The sequence below is a fragment of the Hippocampus guttulatus genome, chromosome 5, assembly GCF_054856545.1.
Source record: "Hippocampus guttulatus isolate MCC_2025c chromosome 5, RoL_Hgut_1.0, whole genome shotgun sequence".
Classification (NCBI taxonomy): Eukaryota; Metazoa; Chordata; class Actinopteri; order Syngnathiformes; family Syngnathidae; genus Hippocampus; species Hippocampus guttulatus.
Genome location: NC_141265.1, coordinates 13,986,080 through 14,007,863, shown reverse-complemented (window position 1 = coordinate 14,007,863; position 21,784 = coordinate 13,986,080). Strand labels below are relative to the sequence as shown.

Here is a 21,784-nt window from a genome sequence, read left to right as displayed (position 1 = left end):
TTCCGCTTTTGATGTGAACGATGCAGAGGCGGGTGGTCTTTCAATGGTGCAAAATACACTATGGAGAATAGAACGGGACTAGAAAGTGGAGTGGACACGACATTTGCCAGTTAAACGTGCATGGACAATGTTGGAATTAATACTGTATGTCCTCCTACCTTAAGATGAACAGCGTACTGCTTTGGTGCAGGGTCTCAGCAACTTCAAAGCGCAGCTCCGTTCACATTATGGACCTAATGGGACACACAAGCCATCGCCTGCTGAGGGTCGTGAAGGGTTGAGTCTCAGGGGAAGCACAGATCCTCCCCTGGGCAGGTCAGCCCACCTCAGGCTTGTTAAAAATACTCAGCATGACATTGGTTTTTAATGTCACCTGCGCCCATTGTTCACTGCACACGCGTGTGCTTGCCGATCCTTGTTCACACGAGGGCTTGACAAAACTTGCCTCAGTATACTTTTTTTAAAAATTGTGATTTAACATGCCAGTGTGCAAATTGTTTGCTGTTTCTGGTTGACCCCTTGCAAACCTTTGCAATGCATTAAGGCATTGTTTTTCCTTGGGTGTTCCGCGTTGTCCAATGTATATTGTCCACCAGTAAATTACACATTACGTTTTGTTGCACACAACATGGACAAAGGCCTACCCGTGTGTTGAAAAGTGAAATGTATAGAGTATTTTTCAGCTCTTAGGCGTTTTTCCAAGGTAAGCTAAATAATTACTCATCAAGCCACACATGTAAAATTAATAAAGCCTTCCTTTTTATTTTTTCCTGGTGAGTGTAATAGGTTGGATAAATGGGAAAAGTTTTGAAACTATCCATCTAGGTGTCATTTTTAACAATCTTGTTTATACCCAATGTAGATGGATCGTCAAAATTGTCAAACATGCTTCAACGCCAAAATGAAACAGTGGCAACAACAATAAGCGAGTAAGCGAGGGGCAGGAGGTAGAAAGAAGGGAGCGAGGGAGGGGGGGGGGGCGAGAAAGCGTCTTCCTCTCCCCGATGCTTGACAGTCCACACTCTCCAAGGAAGCCGTGATGGAGACACGATGACACGGAGCGGGCTGGCTCGCCGAACCGTGGCTGGAGTGCCCTTAACAGGCGCCGGCTTTCTTTCCGGGGACATTTTTACCAACGACAAATGTGAAAGAGGGGAGTTTTATGATAAGGAAAATAGTCGACAGTTGTGGAGAATTAGAACAAACGAGATTGCTTCATTTATGCGGCCAACTTCCTGCGCTGTGTCTGCTTTTCTTCATCATCTCCTTTTTCAGAGTGCTTTTGTTAATAATTTTTTTACGAACACTATCGTCTTATTAACAATACGTTAAATTTGACGCGGTTTCTTTTGAAATGCTCTGCGTGGATGTCTGGTTTGCTTTGACTAGTCATGTAAGCAAAACGGAACAACACAAAAAAATCAAAGTCGACATTCTCGTAGACATTATGACACAATATTTACACCTAAGCGTTTGCGGTCACACGCCAGTGCGCATGCGCAGGGGAGGACGGCGTTAGCTCGCCGCCTGGCAGCCCCTGCCGTCCTGCCCGGGCTGCCTGCGATGTAGAGTGAGAGAAAACAACACGGGAGGGTGGACATGGCCAAAAAGTGTCCTCGGCGCGGTGTGAAGACGATTTCACTGGTAGGTATGCTGGTGGAAATAGGCCGGCCGTAAAGTGTCAAGTATGTCCGGGACAGCCGACGGCGCTGAAGGAGCAGTGTCCAAAGTGCAAGTGAAGAGGGAGATCAAGACCATCGTGGACAATTTGGAGACCATACTGGGTGACCTCAAGGATGTGGCCAAGGAGCTCAAAGAGGTAAACAGACACACACACATAGACACAGTGTATACTTCATCATGTGCGTCTTTTTAATGGATGCTTGTACTGTCAACCCCTGCTGATACACACGTACAGCTCCTTGCTCCTGCCCCTGCTCTGAAAAACATGTGGCACAGGAGGAGGTGTGAGCCCCCCCCCCCTTTCACCAACATTCAGGCTTTGAGGAATGTGAGCCTGCCTTCATTTCGAATGATTTTTACATCACGTTTCATCATCACCCCAGCACAGTCTTGGACCACCTGCCGACTGCAAGCTCAACCCTGGTCCCGCTCATGCCTCATGCTTCCTACACTCTGCTATTCATCGTCTCTTATTGTAGGCCTCTTGTCAAAAGACTAGAACTCTTAGAAGAAGCCTCGCAGACATTCATGCGCAACGTCTGCTGCTTTTATGTCCCACAACATTTTGTTGTTTTCTCCATGTCTCCCACCAGGCATTGGAGATAAACAAATGCTTGAAGGTGCTGTAATCAATCTTTTGTTGTGTTGTGTGTGTGTGTGTGAGATGCTCTTTCTTTTCTCCCTACTTTTGGCTCCTCATTTCCCCCCCTTTGTTGCTTGCAGGAAATTGTACAGAGGATCATTTGTTGGGACACCATGCAGGCTGAAAAGACGCCTCAAGGGGCTGGTGCTATCAGTGCCAGGGTTGGCTGATAATTCATTTGAAATGCACATATCTGTTAGACAGGGTGCTGGATGCGAGCCTCGCTCTGAGGAGGCACCCTGCACAGATGCTTGGCACAGGCCCGCATGGTGGCTGGCCTACAGCAGCGGCTGCACGCTGGGATACTACGCTCGCGTCTTGCACGTGTCCCAACAAATTATCCCTTTTAGGAGTGAGGGGAGAGTTAAGCTCCATTACTTTATCTGGCCTGGCCCTTATATTATCCGCCTTTTTGGCGCGCGCTCTGTTTCTCCTCTTGTCGGTCTAATCACGAGACAGAATTTCTATCACAAGTCTTGAGAAGAAGGGAACAGTGTGGGCCAGACTATGTGGCTGTTTCAAAATGAATAGCAGCCAGTTGCTGTTGCTGTCATTTTTATGATGGATATTTAGACGCCCTCCAGCCATTCATTGATCCATCATTCCCTCTATCCATTTTCAATCGTTGTTATCCCTATATTACGGTCATGGTTGACACTCGCAGGGGGCATATCGAAAACCATTTATACAGTTTCGACTCTTCCGTGATTCTAATATGCGTGGTTTTGGAATGCTGGAGGAAGCCAAAGTACCAGCAGAAAATTCATATACAACGCCACACCGCAAAGCTGAAGCAGAGATTCAAACCCCAAACCACAGAACTGTAAAGTTAGACGTACTAACCACTGGATCTGACATGCTGCCCTGCCGGGCTTTATGATCATTTCAAAAGTTACACCACAAGGTTGAATGGACTGCCTTGAAGACCTTATAAACAGATATATTGCAAAGGCAACCAAAAAAAAAAAAACGGTCCTGAACTTGATGTTCCCAAAGAGCAATGTGCTCCTTTTCATCCTTCAGTCATCACCGGATGACATCAAATGCACCGTATTGTCGTTCCGTTGTAACGCTGTGCGAGGTGTGCCTCAAAAGATGCATTCCGTGCTGAGGTCGTCCTATTTTCAAAATCAAGATTGAGTTTTACCCGAAATGGACAAAAATCTGCTGACGAATAAAGTTGCTGTGCTGGCAGAGAAATAAGATTGTGCATGATATGCTGCTCTCTGCTATGCCTGACCGAACTCGGGAAGAAGAGAAAAAGCAAAGACAGGGGAACTGCAATACAAATAGAGGGGCTATGCCGGCATCATGTGTTCAAACTCTTGAGGAGAGAAAAGACTGCCTGCCTGGCTTTTATGTTTCATACGGCAACCACGTTGACTGGTTAGTTGTACTCTGATATGGTTGACCGAAAATAAACCTCCCCTTTATTCAAGACAGTCTCGGCTTTGCTGCATTTGCCTTCCTGAATCTGTGGACAATAAAAGCAAAATAGGGGAATAGCATGATCTCAATCAGTAGGAAAGTGCCGCTGTGAAAAGGTGACCAAGAATAAGAAGATCTTGCACGGAGATGGGAGAAAGTTCCCAAAGGACCGACGGCCAGATGAGCGGCTCTCCATCTGAGCTTCAAGGCACACTGCGCCTCGTGGAATCCTCTCCCCAGTGCAAGATGCACGAAAGCCGTGTCTTCATGTCTGCAAAGCATCTTCTGAAAGTTCTGATCTTTTTACAAGAGATGGTGAAGATCAGTGGTGGTGAAAAAGGTTTTCAATCAACCGCTGACCGTTTTGCTCTTGTTCTCGTTCTTGACGGCATTGTTGTCACGCAGTTCCGTGAATGAATGGGTCAGAAGTGGGCCGAGTCAGGATTGCTGATGCATCGCGATGGCGCTAGCGTGGCGCTATAGTCAGCGTGCAGGTTCAGAAGAGGCCAGATCAGGAAGATGAAAATCTTTTCCAGCACAGTACTGTGGATCTAGGTTCTAGTCTTGGCTTTGGGTTCTCCTCCTTTGGGATGAAGATCCTCTATGTATATATTGTGCCAAAAGTGGAATCGTTAGCCGTTCCATGAGAATCTTGTGTAATTGACCCCAAATATCGTCCCTTCCAGAAGGGTGAAGTCGTGTGACATTTCTACATTCGTATACCCAATCTTACGACAATAGTCAATTCAACATAGGAGACCGTAATGGACTTCAACGCCTTTCAGGGACAGCGGTTACCACAGTGGACAGCTTATCATGTTATCAGGTTGCAGGGCGCATGAAAGGGTTAAAGCAACATGAACGGCTACACCAAAGCAAAAATATCCAAACATAGTTTGTCCCAAGACTGTTTTTTTAATGTCATTTTAACTCATTTTAACCAAACTGTTTCCTTTGTGTACATCCCCATTGATGGTGACGCACTTAACGGCCTCAGATAATAACCATTCGACTGCTTTGTGTTCCTGCACACTTGTTGTTCTGCTTTTGTTTGCCCTTTTGTGATTGCCAAAAATTGAAGTCTGGTTGAATTTTAATTCCTTGCCAATTTTTTTTACGTGATCGTAGCATATCTGACACTTGAATATTTTCTTCTTTTCTCCGACATCACAGTATAGTCTGCCGAGATACTTCCTCTTTGTTTACCGCACAGTCTGCAGCGACTTTGTCTGGATAATTCACTCTTTCTAAATCGCTCCCTTTTTGGCCTAATTTCCTCTCACGGTGTTTATTGGATTCTCCCACAATGCATTTTCTTTGTCTCCTCTTCCACCCTGGCACACTATGCACATTACCAAGACGGATCATCTTGCTGTCATTTTCGGTGGCTTGCAGCGCTGCAATCTGATATTATTTAAACGTCCTCTACTGTTTTGGAGGCTGTTTGTCTGACGGTCATGGCAACACCGCTTTCTCTGAAACGTACCGCACTGCAGCTACGACGCGTTTTGCCGTGTTTATTTCGTCAAGAAGGGAAAAGAATTCTGTGGATTTGGATCGAATTTAGACTGTGATTTCGGTATGGTCCAACAAAAAACATTTCGAATTTTGAACATGATCTGGAATTGGATACACAATATTGGCTGGAGGAAAGTTTGCACTTTTGCAAATTCTGGGCTCCATTTTGTTCTCAAAAGATGATGCTGTTAATCTTGATGATTTTGTTTAATGTTATTTTATTTCACTGGAGGGCACCACAGTGGGGTTAGTAGTTAGCACATCTGCTTCACTGTTGAAAGGTTCCATGTTTGAGGCTCAGCTCGGGCCTTCCTGTGTGGAGTTTGAGTGTTCGCCCCGCGCTTGTGTATGTGTTTTCATGGCTTGTTCTTACAACTGGGTTCACTGAAGACTCAAAATTGTCCGTAAGTGTGAATGTGAGTGTAAATGGGCGTTTGTCCGTCCAACATGTACACACACCACCTTTTGAGACTTGTGATAGGCTCTAGCTGACCTGCAATCCCAATGAAGTCTAGCTCCATCGAAAATGGGTTGCAGATTTGATTCCAATTTTCACGTCTGCCAGAATCAAGGCTGTAATGTTGAGCCACGTTCTATCTGGATCTATTTCAAATTTCACATTCTGAAGCAATTTCAACTTGGCATGAAAAAATCCGATCGGATGTATTTGGGTGCCCGGGAGTCCAGTTTCGACTGAATTTGATTGTAGTTGAAATATCAAACCAGCTTGAACCTGGATCGGATCCAGATTGTCCATTTATTTTCGGATCAGGTTCTGGTCAAGTCTTCAAGTCTTGGTCCTTTCACCTTTACGATCACCAGCTTTGAGCTACAAATAACATTTCCATGCCGGATGTTGTTGTTGTTGTTGTTTTTGCCGCTTCTTTCACTTGTGATGCTGAATGGCATTTTTGCAGTCCATCACTCAGGTGCAGTTCTGGCAGGCTTGTTGCCGACCCCATAAATTGCTGAGCTATTTCTTTTTCTCCACACGGTACGGTTGTCAGTGTGATATCGCAATCGATTTTTCATCTCCCAAATCAGCCTCCCTCAATCAAAGTGTAGCCGTTGAAATTGTTCGGCTTTGAGCTTTTCAACGCATGGATTAGAATGAGGAGATACGCGATCGTGCTCATTCATTCTGCAGTTCTCTTGGCCCCGAATGTTGTTGTCGTTCATGATGCGCCACGTCCTCTGTTGGCCAGGTCGTCCACGATATCGATACCTTGACGTGCGACCTGCAGCTGGAGGAGGACGGCCTGACGGATAGCTCCAAGACAGACACGTTCAACTCCAGCTCCAGTTCCACCGCCACCACCACCACCACGGCGTCCAGCCTGGAGAAGATGAAGCTCTTCGCCGACGACTGCCTCTTCATCCCGCCGGCCCCCGTCGCCCCGCTCCTCGCCCTCCCTCCCGCGGTCCTGACCGTACACAAGAAGGCGCACCCGCCCTTGCCGCCACCCAGAGTTACCTCGGTGAGAGCCGAGGATCACAACGGGAAGAGTCTGCCTCATCCGACGTTAGTGCTATCAGGGAATTTATCCAAAGCGAACGGATCCTTATTGAAGAACGGTGGGTTTTTTTCGTTGAAGCCGAACCGGGATTTATTCTCCCCGACGTCGTGTTTCATTACAAATGAAAGCGGCGTTGCGGAGTCGGGCCTGGTTCCCACACTGCCCAGACCCATGCCACTTCTCCGCCACGAAAAGAACAAATGCCCCAAAGCCCCCGGCAGAGAGCCCCGCGAGAGGGAGCGTGTCCGCTTCAGCGAGAAGGTCCAATATCACGGCTACTGCCCGGACTGTGACCTGCAATATGACGTGGATGACGCAGAGCTGCACTTGCAGTCCGATCTGAACGAAATGCGACTCAGCCCTGTGCACTACTGCTCCTCTTCCTCCCCTCCTCTTCCTCACAAACTCATGCTGGAGAATGGCGGCCTCTCGGTCAGCCACTGTTTCCCACCCAAGGCCGGCACTCCTCCCCCTCCGCCTTGTGTACCTCCCCACCCGGGTTCCCTGAAACCCCAGAAAACAATCCTGCGCAAATCGACCACAACCACGGTTTGACGAAAAGCCCCCGTGACCCGTCTGACATACACAATCCTCAATCATTCGTCGTGTTTTCCACTCAGTGAGCGCCTTCTACTCCGGTCCAATTTTTGGGGATTATTCAAACAGCGAGGCCTGGAAAATGGTCGACAAAGGAGGTGAAATATAAACGGAATGGAGCAAGCGGCATCGCCGTGGATTCCGGGATGTATGCACACAGATTTAGACCAAGAGGTGAGTGTGTGTCTGTGTCTGTGTGTCTGTGTGTGTGTGTGTGTGTCACAAGGAAGGAACAAAAGGGGCAATTGCATATGTGCACTGATGCATCTTTGGTTGCGTATATGTTTATTTGCTTATATCATGTGTGACTTTATTTGTTGTGATTCTTGTGATTAGCACGTTTTGAATCTGGCCTCGGGACTTCTGCGCACTGCGCGTATTGCCTGTGCTTGACTGGAGCTAACCCGCGATACTAATGAAGCCAGGTGATATATAAAACAGACGGGGTGGATGTTAAGTCGAGTGTTGAGGGAAATATAGAGATGTGAATATTTCAGGAGCGAGTGCGCACGACTGTGATCAAACTCAAGGGTATCTGTGTCTGTATGGAGGCTCCTGTTACTAACGAGTCGAGGGAACTTAGGTTGGAGAACCACTGATTAATTCATGGTTTCATGGCGCAAATAAGAAGAAAAAAAATCTCCTTTCCTTGCACTTCAGATCTCTGACATAAAAATAGCTGCGGAAGTGACCGGATGGGATTGAATCAATAGTTTGAAGAGCTGTGGAATGGTCGTTCAGTAACTTTTGCAGTCTTTCGTCAAATGTTATTCAAACACATTGGGGTGTTTTGACGGGGAGAAACGAGCTCTACACTGCTGATTTGGATATTATGCGAAATCAGACAAGATCATTTTTGCACTGACAAATAATCAGAACAAATTTGAAATGTATCTATTTTTTTCACCCTAGTTAGAACTTTGCCAAACGGAATCATCAATAGCTCAGCTGCCTCTGTAACATTGTGTCCTTAACTGTACAAACCGAATACGTGGTTTTATAGACAACTGGTAGAAAATCGAGTCCCTACGGAGCTCCGACAAGTAACGCGTACCCACTGATTTTACCTTGGACCAACCTCTGCAATGTATGACTCTGCAAATATGGTTTGAAGATGATTGGTGGAAAATTGAGCTCCTTATCTGGCTCTGAGAAGAAATATGCACCCATCCTAATTCCCTAATCTTGCTTTGGAAATTGGATATGCAAAAATCCACCATTTTCTGCCTTTGACAGAAACAAATACCAATTCCGTACAGTTTGAGGGTAATCGCTTTTGAATTGTGCCTGGCAAAAGTCCGTAACAGAGGCAGTAAGGTCATCAGTTCTCATCATCTATGAAGCAAACGGTGCCGAAAACATTTGTTTGCTCATAAAGCCGACATCACATCATAATTTGGCACTAGCTTTCATGTTTAATAGTGCTGCTGTGCTTGTATGTGAGCGCTTTGTGTGCATGTGACTTTTCTAAATCGAGTGTGTATGGCTGTGTAAAAAAAAACAACGCATGTCCGGCGGGCCGAGTTGGGGAGACAGCATCCCCTTGAGTGGGCTGAGAATAGTCGCACCTTCCTTGCGGTGATGCCCTTAATTAGCTGCATTAGTCTACAGCAGATAACGCAAAGCGCCTCACACGACCTTTGCGCTGACATCAGCCCCCCGACTCAGCTGCAACCGCTTGCACATTTTTCCTCTGAAACGAAAGGCGAGGCAAGGAATACATTGAAGTAAACCATGACGGAGCCCACAAAATGTGGGGCAAACGTCGTGGCTTTTAGGCGCGGCGATGCGTTACATAAACAATTTTCATGTGAATGTTCACCCACATCTGCTGTCTTGTTTGTCCATCTGCCAGCAGGATTACGCAAAAACCACTGGGCTGCTTTAAATTGAATTTAATAGGAAGATGCCGTGTGAGATGCCGTGTGGCTCGAGTACATTGTTATGTACACATCCAGGAATTTGACCTACTCAATGTTAGTTGGGTTGAGCTCCACATCTGTGTCTATTAATAGAGGTGTATATTAAAAGTCTTTAGATTCTATTGCATCAGAGAGAAATTTCAACAAATCTGTCACAAATGCTCAAGCACACCGGTAAATGGAAAATTCACATTTTTGCAATTAGTGGCTTGGGGCCTTTATTTACTTAGTTACTGATGGGATGAGGTGTCTATTGTCGTAATATTTGTCAGTATTGCCAGTCTAACTGTGAAAAGAAAAGAACCGAATCAGTTATGAGCAGGACAAATATGTCATCTGGAACGTTAACAGGGACACGCGCACAACATTGTGGAGTGGTCACATGTCAGAGTCTAGTCAGTGGAATGTCACACAGCGTAAGATTATCAAGAGGATTTCAGTGGTGCTGTTTTGGGCAGTAATTTATATCAAATGTGTTCAGCAGTTAACTATGTCAGTATGTGGACGACCGTATTTTATGCACTATAAGGCGCACCTAAAAGCATTCAATTTTCTCAAAAGCCGACAGTGCGCCTTATAATCCAATGCGGCGTACATACAGATCAATATTCCAATTTCTTGGACGTAGTATTTCAAATGTTCTGTAAAGCGCTTTGCTACAGCTGCAGCGGTTGTGAAAGCTCTATACAGTCATACTTCGGTTTTCGACCATAACCCATTCCAGAAGGCTGTTTGAAAACTGGTTTGTTCGAAAACCGAAACCATGCTCTTTTTTTTTAAAAAGTCTTTATTGAACACGTCTGTTCATGGAATGCTAATCGAGGAAGCATCACTTCCTCGTCTACTTGAGGAAGCATCACTTCCTCGTGTAAGGAAGGCGAGAGGAGTCAAGTGACACATTCAAGTGCGCTGAGTTTGTTCGAGAACCGAAATTCGGTCGTCATCCGAGGCATAAAAAACTTGAAATTTTTGGTTGAAAACCGATTTGGTCGAGAACAGAGACGTTCGAAAACTGAGGTTTGGCTGTATAAGTAAAGCTGTATTGTATTGTTTTGTATTCCCTTTAGCGTAACTCCATCTAGTGGATGCATAATGGAACCGCAGCCACTATTGTGGCTTCTATTCTTATGCACTTTATAATACGGTGCGCCCTATATATGAAAACCATTTTTAAATAGGCCATTCATTGAAGGTGCGCCTTATACTTCGAAGTGCCTTATAGTGCGGAAAACGTGGTCATCGCTCAGGTTTCAGGCAATCTTGTGGAAGGAAGGGATAATATGAGTTTGAGTCGAAATTTTCCATCGTTGTGAGTGCCAGTGTTTGTTTGTCTTAGTGCCATGCGATTGGCTGGCAAGGATTCCAGTGTATAACTGCCCGGACTCTTGCCCGAAGTCAGCTGGGATACGATCAAGATCACTCATGACCTTAATGAGGACGAGTGAGTGCAATAGAAAATGGATGGAGAGATTGATGATGTAACAGGTGGCTAATGGGCTCCCTTATGTTTTAATTCAAGGGATGGCCTTTGATTTTCCCCACCGTGTATCTGTTGCCCAAAAGAATGGGGGGAAAAATCATTCCAAAAAGCTTTAGAAAAGACATGTGTGGGCTGTCTAGTCTGCAACCTGATATTTGTAGTTAATGCAAGTTTGGCTCTACTGGAAAGAGGTAAGGAAACAGACCCTCCGAAAAGGTGAATGTTCCACTTTTTATCCAAAGATTTTCTATGAGTGAAGAGACCCCACATATGGTTCAAACAACGCTAGCACAGTCTTCCATCTGCAGACATTCGGTAGCAGACAGGTCTTGCCACATGTGCTGCTGCGGCTCTCAGTACCTCCGCAAAGAGATGGCTCAAGGTCAAGGCGACAGCGGTGACTGCCAAATTGGACAGGTGCAACACTTCAAAGACACATCAGGCTTATGTTTTTTCCTCCGAGGATGGAAAATGTCCAATGACGCCATCTGCTCAGATCTGGCAGTACAGTACGGCCTCCTCCTGTGTGCCGAGGTCTGCTCGGAAGTGGCCTTTTGTCACACATTTGCAGTGTGACATGTAAATACTGTCGCGAATACGGTCCCTTCCAAGTTGTTTTTGTTTCCCAAAAACATTACACTATACAAAAAATAATGTAAAGTGAAATAATGTGCTGCTGGCTCAAATAATCATTAAACCATGAATAACTTTAGATATCCTTACAGATGAATCCAAACCCAAGGCGTGACTTTGCCGACCTTTCAATCCAAAAGCTGGATAATGCATCCGTGTGAATTGAGCCAAGGGCAAGACAAGGCGGCACGTGTGTTGACGAGTGTGCGAGATGAAGTGATGTTTAACAGAGATAGAGTGATGGCTCTCATCAAGGCAAACTATTCCACTTGTTTACCTTGTACTCTTTCAGGCTAATGAGTCTGGCGCGGCGTGTGTTGCCACTGACACAACACACGCACTTGAGATGAATGGAGCGGCGCGTTCTTCACAGTGGCGTGCAGCCAGCGTCATTGATAGGCACAGCACATAAGCACTTTGGCTGCCTTACTAGCTAATATACTAGTCAGTAGAGAGAGGGAATTGAAACTGTTCATTGCAACATTGCATCACTTAGACTGGAATTAAAAGACAGTGCCCTCTTATGACGAGAGACTGATCATGGTGCACACAATCGCAATGTGGTGTACAGCAGTGGACCCCAAACGCCCCGGCCGGGGACCAGTCATTTGGTGCCGGGCCGCACAGAAAAAAGAAATAACTTACATTACTTCCGTTTTATTAATTTCGTAGTCTGAAAGATGTTTTATTTTGAAAAATGAACCGGATTCTCTCTTACATCTGTCGACAGTATGTCACTCTTGACGCGGGTGAAGGCAGTGCTTCTCGGTCACGTGATAGGTTACCGCTAAAAGGAAAAGGCCCGGCCAGGAAAAAGAACAGGACCCTACGACTTCCAAGAAAAATAAGGCTACATTTAATAAGACAGTATCAGGAGTCCGACTTAAGATGCGGATTTATCGCAACGGGAGATTCCCATACACCATGATCCGTTCCAGAAGGCTGTTCGAAAAGCGATTTGTTCGAAATCCGAAACTATTTTACAAGTCCATGATTAGGGGCTAATACACTATGCAGAAATAACAAAAAGAACAGTCAGATTTGCGTAAATCACAACAAACACGTCTGCTCACAATGAACGTTCCACTTCCTTGTGTAAGGAAGCCGAGAGGAGTCGAGTGGCGTATTCGAGTTTGCTCAATTTGGTCGAAAAACGGTTTTCGGTCGTAATCCGAGGCGTAAAAATCTCAAATTTTCTGGTCGAAATCCGATTTGGTCAACAACAGAGACGTTCGAAAAACGAGGTTTGACTGTATTTGCCAAAATGGTGGTCTCTTAAAATGGATGAATATTGATACATTTTTAGCTGTTCAATTCTTATTCCACCGATGCAGTATTCATCAGAGTACTAGTGGGTACACATACAACATGTTCTTGCTAAGAAAATTTAGTTCTGTTTTCATAATGCTGCTGATGTGAGTCTTCCCCAATCCACATGGCAATTAATGATGTATGGTGACGATGATGGTGACCCAAGTCAACTCTCCTTAGCAACAAGCGGTCATGATAAAACATGACCCGGAAAAGGAGTTCCGTTGATCTACGTCCTTTGTCGCTTGTGAATGCTAGGTACAGCCAAAATGTGCTTCCAGTAATTGTTTTGTAATGAGTCGCTCATTCTGTTTGTACACAAGCACAAGATCGCAGGAGAGTCAACCTAAGTGGATTTATCTTCATGTAACTGTCAAATCTTATCTGCTTTGACCAGAATTTGCTGCGAGCAAGCGGGATCGCTGGGCGTAACGTTCAACTATTCAGTTAAATGAAAGTTTAATTAAAGCCTTTCATCCGAGTCTGATCCAGATCAGCAGGTTTGCGGCAGTGTAAAATGAACGCAGGAAATCCCATTTAACATTCTCACGTCTCGGCGAATGTTTGTCTTATCAAGCAGGATACACACAACGGTTTTGAACATTTTAAGCAATGTTGAAAACAGGGCAGACCCCCACATATGCTGGGGACAAAATGGGCAAGTGTGTGCAAGGCTCGAAATACGTTTTTTTTTTTTCTCTTTGAGGAACAATCGATGACTTCGTTTGAAGAGCAATGTTGTAATTTTGAGGAGCGTTTATTTATTGATTTTTTTTTCCCCAGGGTCAAACATTTGCCATGTGGCAATTGCAAACATCAATATATATTTCAGTTTAAACTTCGCATTTCTTGTATCGAAAAATAAGGCAATTTTAAAAAGGCCTTGATGCAACTTCACTTGATTCACAAGCATTTTATCATATTGCAGAAGGTTCATGGCTCTCCATTTATGAGCTAAGATCAGTTGACGAGGGATAAGCCAAATATTCATTTTAATAGTGGAAGTTTTTGGAAGTGTTCAAACTAAAATGAGGACACCTCAACAGGAAACAAATATATCCTTCATTTGATTTCACAAAAGGGCGGTCCGGTGGGGCAGTGGTTAGCGCGTCAACCTCACAGTGCAGAGGTACCGGGTTCGATTCCAGCTCTGTTTGCATGTTCTCCCCATGCCTGCGTGGGTTTTCTCTGGGTACTCCGGTTTCCTCCCACATTCCAAAAATATCCATGGCAGGCTGATTGAACACTCCAAATTGTCCCGAGGTGTGAGTGTGAGTGCGGATGGTTGTTTGTCTGTGTGTGCCTTGCCATTGGCTGGCAACCGGTTCAGGGTGTCCCCCACCTACTGCCTGCCCAAAGACAGCTGGGATAGGCTCCAGCACGCCCCGCGACCCTTGTGAGGATAAAAACGGATCCGAAAATGGATGGATGGACTTCTCCCAAACCCTTCAAAACGTAGCCACTTGAGTACAACAATGCCCGTGCCTTATACTGATCAAAACCGATAAGCACGTTGATGTGTAGTAATTATGGTCAGGACCATATACTTGTACTTGTCACCTTGGTATAAGAGCCACAAAATCGACAGTAGACATAATAGACACATTGCCCTCGTCGGGGCAAATGTTTGGTTAGTCAGATAAATTTACATGAAGCTAACTGACTTGTGCTGTTCATTTGACCTCATTTGGCATCCTCAGTGATCTTCACACTGGGCGTTTTCATCTGTCGTAGCGGCTATGTATAGTTGCGTATATGGCTCCTGGCTTTGGGAAAGAGTTGTAAGGGGCATGGAGGGAGGAGGTGGATCTTCACCGCCTCCGCCGTGAGTCAGGACTGAGTCAACCGTGTTGACCTACTCCCTGCAGCTGCTCACCACTGTTCATCCGGAGCCCACCTCTCTCTTTCTTTCGCATCCCAGCCCCTCTTGACAATGCAAGACTCCCACTCGCCAACAATCTCCTCGGTACGTCGCCGAGCACATACGCTCCACCCAAACAGTACCCGGTGCATCTCTGGCAGCCATTCAAACGGCGTCTTTCATCAAGCGAGAGCGTCGCGCTTGTCTTGCACGTCCTCCAGTCGATGACTTGAAATTACGAATGGAGCCTCTCGCTCAATTATGCTTCCGCTGATAAATGACACAGCGGTGCAGCGTGTGTTTTCACTTTGCGATGGAGCGAAGCGATGAAGTGTAAAAGCTAATTGGGCAAATGATTACACCTCCTGCTTCCGTAATTAACTAGAACACTGTGCAGCCAACGCTGTGTCCTCGTAGCGAAGCGACCGCCGGAGAGGAAAATGGCTTGAAAATTACATTGATGGGTGTCCGGTAAAAAAAAAAAACACGGGCCGGTTCAACCTTTGACCAATTTTCTCGGGTTTTCTACCCTAATTGAGAAGGTTCTCGCGCCGACATCAGATATAATCCAGAAAAGTGTGTACTTATAGGAAAAAGGTTCATAAATATCAAACAGGTTTATTGACGTTTCATATTGTTGGTTCGAGCGTTTTCTGATTGTGGTTGGAAGACTGATGAGAATCGGAGCGCCTTCCGCGGAACATTTAGCGAGCTTATGTAACCTCTTGGCTTGGACACCCTTCAAAATCAATAGGTCTTTGCTTTGACATCTTTATGAAATGAATAATGACTTCGGAGCTTAACGTTTGATTTGTTGGCCGTGTCTTAAAAACATCAAACGCCGGCTTACACTCGCGGTGCCTCTTTCTCTATTTTCCTCCCATTTTGCAAGCTGGCAAGTGCATATCGCTCCATAAAAGTGCGCAATAAAGCGTAATAAAGGTGTCAAGAGTGAGCTACGCACAAGCGCTTGGCCAGTGAATATTAATTAGCCGCCGCGTCAGGGACGGCGCTCTGCCAAGAGCTCGTCGACGCGTTTGTTTTTATCACGTTTTAGTGGCGCGATTAAAAAAAAACGGCATTGGAAGGGAATCGTCAAAGCAAAATAATTGACCTCCTGCGTGCCTAAAAGTTGTTGGCATAAACCACGCGGAAAGTTCATTGACTTTCAAAGTGGAAATTTGGCTCACTTGAGTCATCAATGATGCTTGAAAACAAGTGCGCGCGCTTGCCTGTGTGTGCGGTCGTAACCGCAACGACTCAATATAATCATGCCACTTGAAAATATTTATTTATTGAATATGTTGCGCAATGGTAAAAACATACCACGATGCCTTGAGATATAAGATGAATTTCTTCCATGTCATGCTCGTTCTTCTTTGAAATTAATGAACGCACAATTAATCCATTTCCAACCTCCCCGGCAAAATAAAAGAAATGATTTGTAATTTAACGAAAGCGTTTCACTCAGCTACTGTGGCACCGCAGTAATATTAACTCTTTCATTCCACAAGACGTACTTGTACGTCTTTAAAATTAGGCCCCACCTACCAAGGATGTACTTGTACGTCTAGGTCTTGTTTTTGCGTCATAGAGAGGAAGAGGGTCTGATGCAATCTGTGAATGACAATAAGCCGTTTGCATTGTAAATCATGTAAAAAAGCGACCAGTAGGTGGCAGTGGTGCCTCACGTGATTGAAATTCATGCTTTTACAAAAAGCTCTTTTTCTCTGTTTTTTTGCCCAGGAATCACCATTTCCATGAAACGTAGCCATTTTGTAATGCCGATTGCTGAAGAATGGAGAAAGATAGAAACAGAAAGAAGAGAGTCCAAACTTTATTTTGGTAGGCTCCAGGTTTATATAGATTAGAACCAAATATTCTGTGGGCCTTGCAAGATCAGTCAAAATCCAGTAAAACGCTGGGATTGAGGGGTTTGCTCCAGTGAAAATGGCTGGGATGGAATGAGTTAATGGTTTTTCACAGAGGATAAAGAATATAGTCCTGTTTGTAGTGTTATATTGTCTGTCTACATGTGCGTTCAAACAGCCGTTGGTTAAAGTGTTGTAACAGCGCAGCTTCGAAACTCTCTCAACCCATCGATGGAATTTCAGATTGTGTTAGATTTAAGCTAGTGCACTACAACGCAAAGCGATGTGACTGTTTGAAATGCACAACATGTCTTCCTCTCTCTGTTTTATATCTAGCGTGAGAGTAAACCGAAACAGCTTAAAGCCTCTTGACTGGTTTGAAGTCAACCTTTCAAAGTGAAGACAATTAGAGCCTCACGGCAGCGTTACGGGTGCCGTGTGTGCTCTGCAGGCCGTGCGTGTTGTGGTCAAAATGTCCATTGTGATACATACATGAGTCATAGTCAACATGACAGCCACATCTACTTTGGTGGGAACACCAGCTTGACAGATGCCATACACAGGACCAAGACACATGGTGCTAGTTGTCCATGGCGGCTATTTGTTGCCTCAGCTTTAGTAGAAGGAAATACAGTAGATCAATGTGTGTGCGTGGGTGTGTGTGTCACCCTCTTGAGATGTTCATAAATGAGTATGTGATGTCTTGAAACAGATTTTTATGCCCCTTCGGGGATTGTTAAAGGTTTGGAGCGGACGTTACCTCTGCAGTGTTCCAGACATTATATTGTGCTCATTGAAGTGACACAACAAGATGACCAAACAGGATCTTTAAAGAGGGCCATGGGCCATACAATGTCTTGGCACAAAAACGTTTTTTGTTTTCAAAATACTCCAGATGGCTCGCTGCTCACATTTTAGGTGTTTAATGTGTGTGTGTGTGTGTGTGTGTGTGTGTGTGTGTGTGTGTGTGTGTGTGTGTGTGTGTGTGTGTGTGTGTGTGTGTGTGTGTGTGTGTGTGTGTGCGCGTGTGTGCGTGTGTGTGCGTGCCTCACGATACTTTCATTTCCCTCAGTGCAAATAGTTGTCGCGGCGACCACTCAGTCAAGTGGCTCTTGTCTGCGTTCCCTCTAAATGCCTTTGCTCTCTTTCATTCCCTTGCAGGTCCCTCTTGAGACCCCACGGCTCCACCTGCGAAGCGATGCTGGAGAGTGGAAGCCAAGCTTCTATCTTATTTTTGATGGCTTTCTGCCAACAGGAGATAAATCCAGCCTTTGGATTCTGAGCACCTGCTTGGGGGGAAAAAAATAGCAAACCTGATGCAGCAACAGTGAAATGAGGTTGGGGAGGTGGGTTGTTGTGCAAATAGAAGACTGAAGTCAGAGTGGAGGAGATGCTTTTTGTTGTCCTCACAAAGTCACGACACACAACCATAACATGAGAAACAAACTTTGTCCACATTTCAGAAGAGTTTACTGAACATGACACATCGTGAACATTTTAAAATTAACACGAGCTATTAAGTGTGAGTTCCCTCAAGAGGTTCCTCCAAATTCGGGAATTTTAGCACTTTGCCAAATCATCACCCACAAAGCGGTACGAGGGTTCAAGTGTTAGGAGGCAACAATATGTCGAATTAACCAATGATGTCATACGCACAAAGCAAAGCCTCGTTTGTCAACGGTCGCGTGATTTATTTAGAAACGACACAGGCTCTGAGTCAGAGCTTGGTTCAACCCAACGGGTGATTTGGCATTGAATGAGTCCTTCATGTGTCTATGTGTACAGTATACGTGTTTTCCTGCCCCCTGGTGGCCAAGGCGGGCACACCACAAGAAGAATCGCATATCTCAAGGCGCTGATGTATTTAAATCTGATGGAATATCGAAGCGTTTTGGGATTTTATTTTTTTTGGGCGGGGGAGCATTAGTCTACAATTTTACATAAATCCTCAGTGGCTTTGTGAGGACTATACAATGTCATCGACCTCAATTCCTCAGTTACAGTAACCATTAAACGATGGTTAGAAAAATGTTTTGAGAAGTGTACCCGTTAGCTGCTGGACTGAAGCCAGGCAAAACTGATGTCCCGTGGGTATGCACCGTACGTCACAGACGACGTGTTCATCATCCATCTCACCATTCTGGACACGGATTGTCGAGGAAGTATTAATTTGCATCAAATGTTCCTTTCTATACAAATCGACATGAGCATGTTTGATACATCATATCGCTCTATATTTCAGGCCTTTTTCTAACAGAGACTTTTAACGTTTCAATAGAGGATATTTTTGATATGGTGTCTGATAACTGAGAGGTGCCGATAACTAAGCGCTATCACCGAGAGACACTTTACAGACGGAACGGCATTGTGCCAATGAGTGCGAGGAATATCACTGGTGCGAGCTGACAATGTGTTGTGCCGCGAATGAATGCAAACGCTCACCTTGTACCTTCCACGCTGTTTTTTCCTATGCATTGGTTTGTATCGAGGCTTTCTTTTGACGCCAACTTGATAACAGACCGGACTTTCTCAATTGTTTCAATGCAGTCGAACCTCGAAAGTCCAATATCCACGAGGTCGTACAATGTGGAGTTTGAACATTTCTGTTTTGGTATATTTAGGTTCATCTGTATCTGATCAGAAATGTTTATTGCTGAAGATCTCAAGGTTCCTGGACCTTGAGCATACTATCCCACAAGAAGGGTCCCCCCCGCCCCCCCTATTTCCCAGGAACTACATTTACTGCGCTAATGCCGTCCCAACTTGTAATGTTCCCTCAAAACCTCCTGTGGTCGAATTCTGGTGTTGTTTGAGGAAATACACCTCTTGATACACGCGCAAAAAAAAAAAACATTGGCAATACAGATGTGTGCAGGCATTCATTGATTAACTTTTGAATCACTTTTTCTTTGGCTTTTGTAGTGATTCTGGTCCAAGTCATAGGAATCCGCAAAGGCTTAAGTGTGGAAACTGGCCTCTTCTTGGTTGTTGAAGATATCACCCCAGACTCAACAATTATGCAAGAGCGAAGTGTACGTTAAACGGGGGGAAATCACTCCTAAAAACACTCCTGCGGATCGGAAATAGCTTGTGCAGTTAGGCTTCAAGCTAAGGGGAAAGTAAACCTTACACAGTATAGCGTTTCTGCATGGTGTATCAAAGTATCCTTCCTGGTAATAGTCTCCTTTTCGAATAGAAATTGAATGTGAAATCTTCCATCTAGTGGTGAACACTCTTGTTACAAATCACAACTGAAACGCTAGAGAAAAACATTGCATATAACGTTCCTAAATCAAATTGAGGGGCCACTCACAAGCAACTGGAACAACATTTTCTACAGGTCCAGCGTCAGTAGAGGGTACATTGCTTTAAAGACAACAATTTCGCACTTCTGGATGCAAGAACGCCGCCTGGTTTCAAAGAGGCCATCTCTGTCAAACTAGATAAGCATCACGTATGGTCTGCTTACATCCTGCCAACCTGTCCCCAAAGGATTGCCTCATTCCCTGTAAAGAGTGGCGACTTAATGAGCCATTACGCCACCGGGGCAGGTAAACAAGCGAGCAACAACAACAACCTGATTGTGAAACCACCCCGAGGCGACACACCCATTAGAGGCATAAATAGGAGAATCTGTTGTCTTAAAAAGTTTTGAATTGAAGTAGCTGTCTGGATTAAGGTAGAAATGTCTTCAACAAACAAGAGGAGTCCTGTTGCCTCAATTCACCCTTTGTTGATTCTTCTAAAAGAAGCGCCAACCTCGCTGTAGACATAAAATGTGAGGCCTTAGTAACACTCGTGTTCAGCAAGAATAAAAAAAAAAACCACTCTGGACGTGTGTTTGGCATTTCATGGCTTCTTTTGTAACATTTGTTCGAAAATAAAATACATGAGCCGAGTAGGAAGATCCCATTTGTGTAGTCACTTGTTTTCAATGTTAAAGGGGAAGTCAACCCCCATTACTTTTTTTTTTACAAGTATATGTTGTATGCGCCTCCACTAGTCCAAACAGCATTCAGATTAATATTGTGTATGCGTTTTTAGCCATCACGGCTCACCTGTTTTGTAAAACTGAACCATGATTGGTCATTACCTGAGCCATGAGCAACTGTGATGTCATCAGTCGACAGCAAGTGGCAAAATGGCTGCCAAGTGGCAAAATGGCCGCCCCCTGCTTAACTCATATTCCACAAAGGCAATATTAATCAGGACGCCGTGTTTATACTAGTGGGGCTGCATAGAACATATTCTTGTAAATAAATTTAGGGGTTGACATCCCCTTTAAAGTTTTTCAGATTTTATTTATTTTAGGAAATGAGACGTGATGCAAAAATCATTTCTTTGGACCTTTATTAAAACGAGATCGTGGGTTTTAAAGATGACACTTTATATTTTTGTTTGTCTCTGACAGGCTTTTGTTAAAATACCCCAAGGATCAAGAAGTATACGACACTTAACATCCTATTTCTTGTCCAGTTTTAGGCCCGGCCTCAGGCAAGTGAACGACTGTACACCCCGCACCATTTTACTATGAGAAGTCTTGCCTTTCGTTACCATGGCGACCCTGGGGCAGAAACTTGACGACAGCACTGTCTTCTCTTCTCATAAGAGCAGAGATTGTGAAAGCAAATTACTGAACGATAAAAATCTGAATCAAATTGGGGTTCCACCGGTTTGTGTTCATCATTCGAGGTTCAACTGCATTGTCTCATCTTAAGATCTGTTTCTCTGTCCAACGAAAGAAATGAAATAATGATCATGTGAAAAAATTATCAAAAGTCCTTTTGGATGAGGATAAGGTGAGACTGCTGTAAAGTCACGAAATACTGTTGTGTCCATGATCCATTTATTCTCTCCCACCCCCCCACAACCGGCCGGGTTCAACAAGTTTCAAAGAAAATTGGAATGTCTCCTCAAATGTCTGTTATGTTGTTGCTGTACGTGTCTGCCTATGGATGGAAACGAGATTATAAGTAAAACACTTGGCACTTGATGCGTCTGTGTTCTCATTGCCTCTTGTTTGTCGCCATCGATTCATCGCATCCCTCGAGGTCAAAAACTGCATTTATGAAAGCATCTGCCCGAATGTCGCTCTGAATCACAGCAACTTTGATGAATGAGATGAAAACGACATCGGCATCCGGAGCAGTTAATCGGAGATTAGTGCGATGAGACTGTCTTGTCGGGGCTAAAGGCCATCGGCGCTTTCAGGAAGATGGAACAAATGCACAGCCAGCGTCATTGCGGCAGTGTGCCATTGTAAAAGATGAAGGTCAGGGTTGGAGGAATGAAGGGGGTGAAAATGTCAACAGTTTTAATT

General features: G+C 44.7%; 1 protein-coding gene across 2 annotated transcripts; it reads left to right on the top strand.

The window, feature by feature from the left end:
* The first annotated feature begins 992 nt into the window (after positions 1 to 992).
* prr16 (proline rich 16) lies at positions 993 to 17,773 on the top strand. Of its 2 annotated transcripts, XM_086112170.1 has the most exons (4): positions 993 to 1,819; positions 2,407 to 2,487; positions 6,478 to 7,560; positions 17,626 to 17,773. In XM_086112170.1, the coding sequence occupies exons 1-3, from the start codon at positions 1,688 to 1,690 to the stop codon at positions 7,342 to 7,344; spliced, it is 1,080 nt and encodes a 359-aa protein (XP_085968296.1). In that variant the 5' UTR covers positions 993 to 1,687; the 3' UTR covers positions 7,345 to 7,560; positions 17,626 to 17,773. The 2 variants fall into 2 exon arrangements, with proteins under 2 accessions (XP_085968296.1, XP_085968295.1); XM_086112169.1 differs by lacking the exon at positions 2,407 to 2,487.
* Positions 17,774 to 21,784: the final 4,011 nt, after the last annotated feature.

What these genes read in the sequence shown, in the direction of transcription:
- prr16 (XM_086112170.1), top strand. Translation starts at nt 1,688, where the DNA reads ATGTCCGGGACAGCCGACGGCGCTGAAGGAGCAGTGTCCAAAGTGCAA. An exon ending in TGGCCAAGGAGCTCAAAGAG is followed by an intron (nt 1,820 to 2,406) that starts GTAAACAGACAC and finishes TGTTGCTTGCAG; the next exon opens with GAAATTGTACAGAGGATCAT. An exon ending in CTGGTGCTATCAGTGCCAGG is followed by an intron (nt 2,488 to 6,477) that starts GTTGGCTGATAA and finishes TCTGTTGGCCAG; the next exon opens with GTCGTCCACGATATCGATAC.